Source organism: Terrapene carolina, unplaced genomic scaffold (assembly GCF_002925995.2).
Source record: "Terrapene carolina triunguis isolate 2854851 unplaced genomic scaffold, T_m_triunguis-2.0 Scaffold97, whole genome shotgun sequence".
Lineage (NCBI taxonomy): Eukaryota > Metazoa > Chordata > Testudines > Emydidae > Terrapene > Terrapene triunguis.
The window spans coordinates 15667034-15677385 of NW_020664448.1; the positions used below are offsets into that span (position 1 = coordinate 15667034).

General features: G+C 41.5%; 1 protein-coding gene across 1 annotated transcript in view; it reads left to right on the forward strand.

Moving 5' to 3' along the window:
- DEUP1 (deuterosome assembly protein 1) overlaps positions 1–8789 on the forward strand; it is a 74142-nt gene extending 65353 nt beyond the window's left edge. Inside the window, 3 exon segments of the mRNA XM_026651682.1 lie at positions 1519–1571; positions 1574–1809; positions 8616–8789. Of these exon segments, the coding sequence (XP_026507467.1) occupies positions 1519–1571; positions 1574–1809; positions 8616–8789 (463 nt within the window).
- The last annotated feature ends 1563 nt before the right edge of the window (positions 8790–10352 follow it).

The following is a 10352-nucleotide window of genomic DNA, read 5'->3' on the forward strand; positions in this document are numbered from 1 at the left end:
GCCCCATTGGATCCCTCCCCAAATCCCCGCCCTGGCCCCGCCCCCAGCCCCGCCCCTCCCTGCCCCCATTGGATCCCTCCCCAAATCCCCGCCCTGGCCCCGCCCCCTCACTGCCCCATTGGATCCCTCCCCAAATCCCCACCCTGGCCCTGCGTCTTCCCCAAGCACACCGCATTCCTCCTCCTCACCCCTCCTTCGCAGGCTTGCGCTGATCAGCTGTATGGTGGCACAAGCGCTGGAGGGAGGGGGGAGAAGCAGGATGCGGCTTTTTTTTTTTTTTCTTTTCTCTGCTCCGCCAGCAGCCCCGGACGTTGCAGGGCCCTCTTAGGCGCGGGGCCCCATTCTGGGGAATCGGCCGAATCGGCTTAAAGCCGGCCCTGTTGCTATAGTGTTTAATTAAAGTAGGTATTGAGTACTCCATGTTACCTACAAAAGCAGAACCCTTCTTTGTAATAAACTCAGACTTTAATACAATGGTGGAAACTTTTACCACTACGAAAAGTATTCTAAGAGAAAAACCTGCTGTGTAAGAAAAAATGAGGTTATCAGATTTTTCTGTTTTTCACACTTTGGTACATATTACAAATAAAGATACAACTGGAAATTATTCTAATTAAGAAAGCATGTGTATAAGTAAGAAGAAATCAAAACCGCATGCTATTTCTCAATATGTTTTTAGCAGTTACTCAGACAGCTACCAAGAGAATTTGTTTGCAATGGGTAGCAAGTAGATTTCTTTTCTAATACAACAGTTAATTACAGTAGCTATTACTTGACTGATCTTCAGGTAGATAAAAAACATATGATTTCACATCTACTATGGATTACACAGTCAATAGGGTTCAAAGATTATGGATACCATAATACTGTACTTGAAGGATTCTTGAATCAGCTTGAAGTTCTTCAGTTATTATTGTTAGAGAAAGAAATACCCCTATTCAGTTTAAATATGTATTTAATGTTTCTTCTTTTCTCATTCTTGTTTTGACCTGCGCTCATTGAAGTCAATGGCAAAGCTTCCTATTGAGTTTAATGATGCAGGATCAGGGGCTCCACATGCTAAAGCTTTAATTTGATTTATTAAAAGCGTCAGTTCTAAATCCTAGGCACCTGCATGTATTTACATCCATAAGACATTTGAATGGATCAAAATCCACTAACCCAAACACCATAAATAAGGTCTCCCCTTCCTAGCTCTCTTACACTCTCATATTGTAGCTCGTTGTATCAGTTAAAGCATGAGAAAATATAGATGTTAACAGGCCTGCAGGTCAACAACATTGGTCTGTATCAGACCAAGGTGGGGAATAAATTTCAGAGATTAATGTCATTCTCTGAAAGTGCCATGCCCACTACTGTTTTAAGCTGATTTAAACATATCCGTCATGGAACTCATACTTGAAGCAGTTTGAAAAGCAAAGAGGACAAAATTATATTAACAGAAACCATGGCCTAACCACTATATTTCACAGTTTAACTGGTCTTCATATTTTGAAAACATTATTTTTATTATTTTAGAACTTTCCAAAATAAAATTAAATGGCAAATGAAACCTGTGTAACCCACTATCTATATCTCTACAGAAACCAAAATCTTACTCTACATGGTCAAGGTGATATCATTGGTACTAAAAGTGGCAGCAGCTTACCATCTCAGAGACTTAGCAGAGATCATGACCAGAAACTAGATGGTAAATCTCCATCACCACCAATGTTATATCCTTCACACTACAACAGCCCATTTCCTGAAAAGCACAGGTGTGATGTTTTACTGAGCCATGTGTACAGTGTGGAAGAAGTCAACCCAATGGTGAGTAGTTATTTTACTTTAAACACAGAGGTGGCCAAAGTTCAGTCTATAGGCCAAATGTGATTCATGGATTCCTATAATATAGTTTACACTTGCTGTTATGGTATATTTCATGCTCAGCCATACCTCAGTGTTAATGGTGATGGTGGTTATCACCGCTATTATGAAAATAAGGTGTGAGCTTCAGGCTTTTAGCAAGTTGCCAATATGGCCTTCAGCTGGGGCACCCTGCTTTAACAACTCTATCACAGTAAATTCATAACGACTCTAATAAGGACCCTAATGTGCTGTTAGAAAAATAAAATTTCTTTAGAAGTAGATTAATGGATACAATGAAAGGAATCTGTGTACCTGTTATTCTAGGTGTAAACTATTGTATCCAAACATGAAGGAGAAAATCCTGAATGTTGTAATCTCTATTTTTCTTAAAGGGAAAGAGTAAAATTATAGCATTCTCAGTCCTCTCCACGTCATTCTTCACAGTGGGGTGTTACCCATCTCCATGGCAACTGGGGGCAAACCACTTCTTTGCTGCAAGCCTGAGTTTAGGACTGCCAATCAAGAAGAATTGCCCAGAATTCTCTGCCTCCAAACTGTACATGCTGCAGACTCCAGGGCTCCCTTTGTAGCAGAACTTTTGCAGAGGGAGAGAGTGTGTGTGTTTGTGTGTCTCTCAATTTCTTCATTGGCTTTAGATTTGTGTCCTCAACATTGTTAAACGAGAAAAAAAAAATTCTTTTGGTTCTCTGAAGTGGGTTTGAAGGACAGCGCCTTTCCTCCCTGTCTCCCCCCACAGTAAATGGCAGACAAGGACAACAGGCCAAAGGGAAACTAGCTCCCAGCCAGCACATGGGCTAGGTCAATTGAGCAGAACGTTTGGAATCTGCCTTCATTGAAACCGGGCCCGTATCTGTGGAATGGGTCATAGAGTAAGTTTTTCAAAACCCATCCCGGCCCCCTCGCCCGATCCTCCCCTAGTCATAGGGCCCCTATTTCAACAACTTGTAGAGCAAGGAGGAAAACTTCACTGGAGCCTCCTGACTCTTGTGGGAGGGCAAGTTCTCCCCATAGCAACCAAGAGGAAAAATTTCTGCTCCCAGACAGCCTGTAGGCAAGGTCTATGCCAAGGTGCTTGAGAAGACCACAAAACATGCCCTCTTCCTATAAGCAATTTTACCTGTAAGGCCTCAGCTGCCATGAAAAGTTAGATTAAATGACCCTTGTGATCCTGTCTAATCTTATGGTTCTATACCAGCTCCTGTGACCTTTCTGATACCAATGGGTAATTTGCCTTCAATGGTTCCAGCTCATTCCTCATTTTGTGCAGTCAGTCCCTAGTCAGCACAGATCCAGCAGCAGGGAGCATGGGGTGAAGTGATTCAGATCCTCTACTCTGGTAGATAGGCCTTCCTCCTCTCCCCTTCCAACCTACAAGGGTCCCACAGGAGGTCATAAAATGGCCACTATTTTCCTTAAGGAGATATGCAGGATACATCCCTGTAGACTTTCCTTACAATCTCCCAGGAATAGCACTCTCCCCTTCATGGGGCCCCTCCCACCTTTTCCCAGGGATTTTTGACCTAGGGACTGGTGAAGGATCTTAGCATTTAAAAGGACAGCATAAGAACATAAGAACGGTCATACTCAGTCAGACCAAAGGTCCATCTAGCCCAGTATCCTGTCTTCCAACAGTGGCCAATACCAGGTGCCCCAGAGAGAAAGAATAGAACAGGTAATCATCAAGTGATCCATCCCCTGTCACCCATTCCCAGCTTCTGGGAAACAGAGGCTGGGCACACCTTCCCTGTCCATCTTGGCTAATAGCCATTGATGGACCTATGCTCCATGAACATATCTAGCTCTTTTTGAACCCTGTTATAGTCTTGGCCTTCACAACATCCTCTGGCAAGGAGTTCCACAGGTTGACTGTGCGTTGGGTGAAAAAATACTTCCTTTTGTTTGTTTTAAACCTGCTGCCTGTTGATTTCATTTGGTGACCCAGAATTCTTGTGTTATGATAAGGAGTAAATAAACTTCCTTCTTTACTTTCTCCACATCAGTCATGATTTTATTGGCCTCTATCATATCCCCCCTTAGTTGTCTCTTTTCCAAGCTGAAAAGTCCCAGTCTCTCCTCATATGGCAGTTGTTCTATACCCCTAATCATTTTTGTTGCCCTTTTCTGAACCTTTTCCAATTCCAATATATCTTTTTTGAGATGGGGTGACCACATCTGCATGCAGTATTTAAGATGTGAGCGTACCATGGATTTATATAGAGACAATATGATATTTTCTGTCTTATCTATCCCTTTCTTAATGATTCCCAACATTCTGTTAGCTTTTTTGACTACCGCTGCACATTGAGTGGATGTTTTCAGAGAACTCTCCACAATGACTCCAAGATCTCTTTCTTGAGTGGTAACAGCTAAGTTAGACCCCATTATTTTATATGTATAGCTGGGATTATGTTTTCCAATATGCATTACTTTGTATTTATCAACATTGAATTTCATCTGCCATTTTGTTGCCCAGTCACCCAGTTGTGAGAGATCCTTTTGTAGCTCTTCACAGTCTGCCTGGGACTTAACTATCTTGAGTAGTTTTGTATCATCTCCAATTTTTCCCACCTCACTGTTTACCCCTTTTTCCAGATCGTTTATGAATATGTTAAATAGGACTGGGCCCAGTACAGACCCCTGGGAGACACCACTATTTACCTCTCTCCATTCTGAAAACTGACCATTTATTCCTACCCTTTGTTTCCTATCTTTTAACCAGTTACCAGTCCATGAGAGGACCTTCTCTCTTATCCCATGACAGCTTAATTTTCTTAAAAGCCTTTGGTGAGGGACCTTGTCAAAGGGTTTCTGGAAATCTAAGTACACTATATCCACTAGATCCCTCTTGTCCACGTGCTTGTTGACCCCCTCAAAGAATTCTAGTAGATTGGTGGGGCATGATTTCCCTTTACAAAAACCATGTTTATTCTTCCCCAACAAATTATGTTCATCTATGTTTCTGACAATTTTGTTCTTTACTATCGTTTCAACCAGTTTGCTCGGTACTGAAGTCAGGCTTACCGGCCTGTAATTGCTGGGATCACCTCTGGAGCCCTTTTTAAAAATTGGCATCACATTAGCTATCCTCCAGTTATTTGGTACAGAAGCTGATTTAAATGATAGGTTACAGACTACAGCTAGTAGTTCTGCAATTTCACATTTTGAATTCCTTCAGAACTCTTGGGTGAATACCATCTGGTCCTCCTGACTTATTACTGTTTAGGTTATCAATTTGTTCCAAAATCTCCTCTAATGACACGTCAATCTGGGAGAGTTCCTCAGATTTGTCACCTAAAAAGAATGGCTCAGGTTTGGGAATCTCCCTCACATCCTCAGCCGTGAAGACCAATGCAAAGAATTCATTTAGTTTCTCCACAATGGCTTTATCGTCCTTGTGTGCTCCTTTAGCATCTCAATCGTAAGCATAAAGTCTTAAATCCTCTGCCGAGAGAGACTCTCCCCTTTAGATCCTCTAAAGAGGTGAAATCTGTAAACCTGAGGCTCTGAGCAAGATACATCAGACTCTCAACTAAGTTTTCCAGAATTAAGCACAAATGGGGGTTTAGCTTCATAAGTGCTTATTTTCTTAGAAAATGAAACACCAATAAATAAGTTAATAAATAAATAAAAATTGGAAAGTTGATGAAGAGGTGTGTGGTTTTTCCTCTGCTGGTTTATAAAGGAGTGGAAATTTCTCTATTGACACCTACTCGTACCTAACAACTACAAATTCTTCATTACTCTGCCTCAAGTTAAGCCTGCTGCATTCTTAGTAAAGGACATAGTTATACTAACTGAGGGAGTACTCCTGCCAAATACACAGACAGGAAAATAAAATAATTCAAACAAAACTTGGATACAACTGCCTCAGGGCTGATAGTATTGCCTGCAATCTCTTATTGTGGGAGGTCTATGCTCAACTCGGAGGCCACTGTGAGTGTGCACAAAGAAAAACACGACATAAAATCTACTTTAATTACGCTTCCCTAGCAACTTTTTCGAGAATGATGCTTCACCTGACTGATTTGCTATACATTCAAATATATGTTCCCAGGGCAACCATAGAATAGCATTCTAAACTCTGATATCCTTCTAAATGTTTTGTTGGTAAGCTCTTTAGGGAGCACAGAGACAAAGCAGTCACTGATGCTTTAAACAAGGGAATAAGGGGTTTCTGAAGTCTGGGCAGATTTCCCCCTTTAATTGTCATCTGGGAATGAATCATCTAAGAAAATGGGTGTTTGAGATGTCCAAGAGACAAGTTTATCCTTTCCCCATGTACATTAAAATAAACCAACACTATCAGTAAGACCCTTTGTGATACTAGAAGATAAAGGGTGCAGTCAGCCATCTTCTACTCATTGTAACAACAGAACCAGCTTCATGAAGAAACAGTTATTTTGGAAAGGGCACAAGATTCTTTGTGGTACAAAGAGAAACAATGACATAGAAATCTCAGGTGTCTCAACAAGTCCATAAGGAGATCAATATTTTAAGTGGAAATACTGAAATCCATCATTGCAGAATTTTCTTCCCCAGACATCAGAATACAAAATAAATTTCCTGTAGTCCCTACTGATCAGGGAGAGTCACCCAGAGATACTTTAGCTTCTGCAACACAAGAAGCTTTTTCAATACAGCTCACAAAATTCCAGCATTTAACTTATCTTCTATGATAACCTTTATTTCAGAAGAGAGACAGAAGAAAATAAAGTCTGACATTAGCAGACCTCTATAAAGACAAAATCTCTGACAGCTCCTGGGCTTTTTGGTCTCGTGTATACCCAGCACGATTGTTTCTTCGCTTCCAGATAGCAATTCCAGCAAATAAGTATATAAAAGATCTTGGTCTAGATCCAGTACTAGCATCTCATGTTGAATTCATTCTTAATATTATTTAATAGCTACCTGATGTCAGGTCTAGATAACAGATGCCATGTGGACTCTTATGTGACTCTTATGTGGGGGATGTGGTTCCAAGATGAGACACAAAGTATAACCTGTCTCATACTATGGACTTCCAAGCTCACTTCTCCATTTCCAGCATATGATTCTTCAAAAACATGGTGTTTAACTGCTCAGAAGGCAGAAAACCTTCAGCACAGCTTAGAGAAGTAAGTTTGTTTATGTCCTGGATGGAAGCCTTCTCTCTGTTTCTCGGGGCCTTATACAATGAAGAAAAGTCAGGGTTAGTCAGCTCAGGAAGACACACTTAGAACCAAGTGATGCAGTCTAGCTTTTTGGTGCATCACACACCAGGTTGGAAGCCTGTTGATGAACCTATTTGCATCCAAGTCCAGTTGTAAAACCAGAAGAAGTACTGTGTGAGGAAGGGAAACTTAAAAGCAGAGGCTGTGGTCCCCTTATCTGAGAAGCCACCAAATAGTGTTGAGTCTTTCGACTGTCCCAAGCAGCCTCTGTGGCCTTTCTAGCTAGTATTCCCATATTAGACATTTGCAAAGTGACAACTTGCTTATCTTGTCATACATTTACCTCTCACAATGGACGAGTGGTTCAATAGACTACGAACCCACCTCCATTTTGAACTGCTTGTGATTCATCTATAGGGGAATGGACATACGCAATCACTCAAAGAAGAACAGATACTAACCTTTCTGTAACTGTTGTTCTTCAAAATGTGTTGCATATGTCCATTCCACTGTAGGTGTGTGTGCCTGTTGGGGCATCCTCTTCTGTATCACGCACTGAACGCAGGCATAAAAGACAGAGCAACCCCTAACCCCTCCTCAGTTCCTTCGTACCAGAAGACTCCAATAAAGAGGGGAACGAGGGTGGTTCGTGGAATGGACATGTGCAATCACTAGAAGAAAAAGAAATGGTTTCCATAACTGTTGTTCTTCAAGATATGTTTTGCATGTGTCCATTCCACGACCCACCCTCCTTCCCCTCTCTATTTGAGTCTTCCAGTAGGAAGGAATTGAGGAGGGTCAGGGGTGGCTCCACCCTTTGTGTGTGCATTGCTCATGCAGTGCACAAGACAGCAGAGGACACTTATGCCATCCTGATGGACACAGCTAAGGAGAAAAGCTCTGCAGCAGCTGTGCACTGGAGCACACAGCTGTGCACTGGAGGACATGTGTGACATCTCAAAGAACAACAGTTACAGAAAAAAATTGTAACCATTTCTTCTGGAGAGTTCTTCCTGAGGGGCAGTCCTAAGTCCAGCTCAGACCAAAGATCTGGTCTGCTCCAGTTGCCATGGAGATAGGGAACATCCCACTGTGAAGACTATGCGACATGGAGGTCCTAGAATAAAAATTCACTGGCGGGAGAAATGAGGTGTAACCCAAACCAGGTTGAGGCTAATACTAAAGTTTTTCTGAGTGTCTTGGTTGCTAGTATTACTGAATTAACATTCTTTTAGAGAACCGTCTATCTAACTTCTTAAGATGCAAAAAAAAAAGTCTTTTTTATTCAGTATATCCCATCATTTCAAATACTGTTTGCTAGAGGCTATTCTAAAGTACAGCAGGGACTGACATGTCCTGTGACTGGCCCAAGGGTCTTGAGGATAGCAGGGGAGCCAAATTGTGACCAGTAGTACATTTAAATATGTAGTGACACACCTAAGGACTAAGTCTATGTTTTAGTAAAAGATAGAAAATATGCAAAGTTACTAGCTTGTAAAACTTAAGATGAAAATTTTGTTTTATGCTTCAATAATGTAAAATTATTGCTGTACTTTCAATTCATTAATAACTGTGCCTGCTCTATGTATTGTTCAGCTTCCCCCAGAGATGTCCTTACCTACAACTGCAACAGAAAAGTTCTTTCAAGAAGAAGAGAAACGAGCAAAAGAATTTGAAGAGATTTTAAATTCACACATTGAAGAACTGCAAAGGCATTCTGAAAATACTGTCAAAAAATATGCCAGGCTAAAGCACAATAGACATATATGAGCCTTTTAGCTTTTTATATGCAGTTTAAAAAAAATAAAGGTATAACCAAATAGTTACTCTTCTGATTCTCAAAACTAAACTCTGCTACCATTTTCTTGAATTTACACAGAAGACAGCTAGTGTCTTGTAATATAAATGGGGGGGAGGGGTTTGCATTCCTATATTAACATGACATATTGTTCTGTATTGGCTTTAGTTACAGCGTCTATTTGCAATCTAAGACATATCTAGAAATTAAATATGTAATTTGTTTTTGTCTACTTGAATTGTGTGCTCGAGAAACCCATTTGGACCACTGTAAATTAGGTAAAGATACATGAAACTTGATGGGGTAAGGGAGCTATATAATCAATGGAGCTGGCCACTTGAGACTATACCTAGTCTAAGGGGATTCTCTAGCTTGCATAGAACTGGAATAACAGTTTTACACTGTCCTATTCACAGCTTATAGCATCAGGGGCATAGCTGTGCTCTGGTTATGCTTGGCTACAAGAATAGCCGTTTATGTCCATTGCAGCTGAGCCTGCTCTAACCCATGCTTAGGACCAGGCAAGCCCACGGCATGGTCAAGAGTAGGGAAAGGGCAAACATATCTTGAATTCACCTTTCCCATCACAGTTTGCATTGCTGTGCTAAGCAGAGTTCAGTTGGAACAGAGCATCTTACCTATAATTAGGGCCCTATCAAATTCACGGCCATGAAAAATGCATCACGGACTGTGAAATCTGGTCTTTTGTGTGATTTTACCCTATACTATATAGATTTCACAGGGAAGACCAGCGTTTCTCAAATTGGGGATCCTTATCCAAAAGAGGGTTGCAGGGGAGGGAGGGGGAGGGTCGCAAGGTTATTTTAGGGAGGTTGCGGTATTGCCACCCTTACAGCGCCGCCTTCAGAGCTGGGGACCTGGAGAGCAGCAGCTGTTGGCTGGGTGTCCCGCTCTGAAGGCGACACCCCACCCAGCAGCAGTGCAGAAGTAAGGGTGGTAGTACCATATCATACTATCCTTACTTCTGTGCTGCTGCTGGCAGTAGCTCTGCCTTCAGAGCTGGGCACATGGCCAACAGCCACTACTCTTCAGCTGCCCAGCTCTGAAGGCAGCACCGCCGCCAGCAGCAGCGCAGAGTAAGGGTATCAGTACCGCAACTCCCCCTACAATAACCTTGTGACCCCATTCACACAACTCCTTTTTGGGTCAGGACCCCTACAGTTACAACACTGAAATTTCACATTTAAATAGCTGATATCATGAAATTTACAATTTTAAAAATCGTATGACCGTGAAACTGACCAAAATGGACCGTGAATTTGGTAGGGCCCTACCTATAATGGTTTAAAAGTTTTTCATAATATTTAAATATCTGAAAAAAATTATTCTTAAAAGTAAATCTTTCTGTAAAGCAAATATTGGTGTTTAAGTATAATGTTGGCGTATTGTTTTTATCACAGTGTAGAACATGTAAAACCTTTGTCCTCAGACTACCTAGACTGCTGAACATCCCCTTTGTAAAGGCTCTTAGCAGTTACTACTTTTCCAATCCTCAATCCTTCTTCCAACCCAAT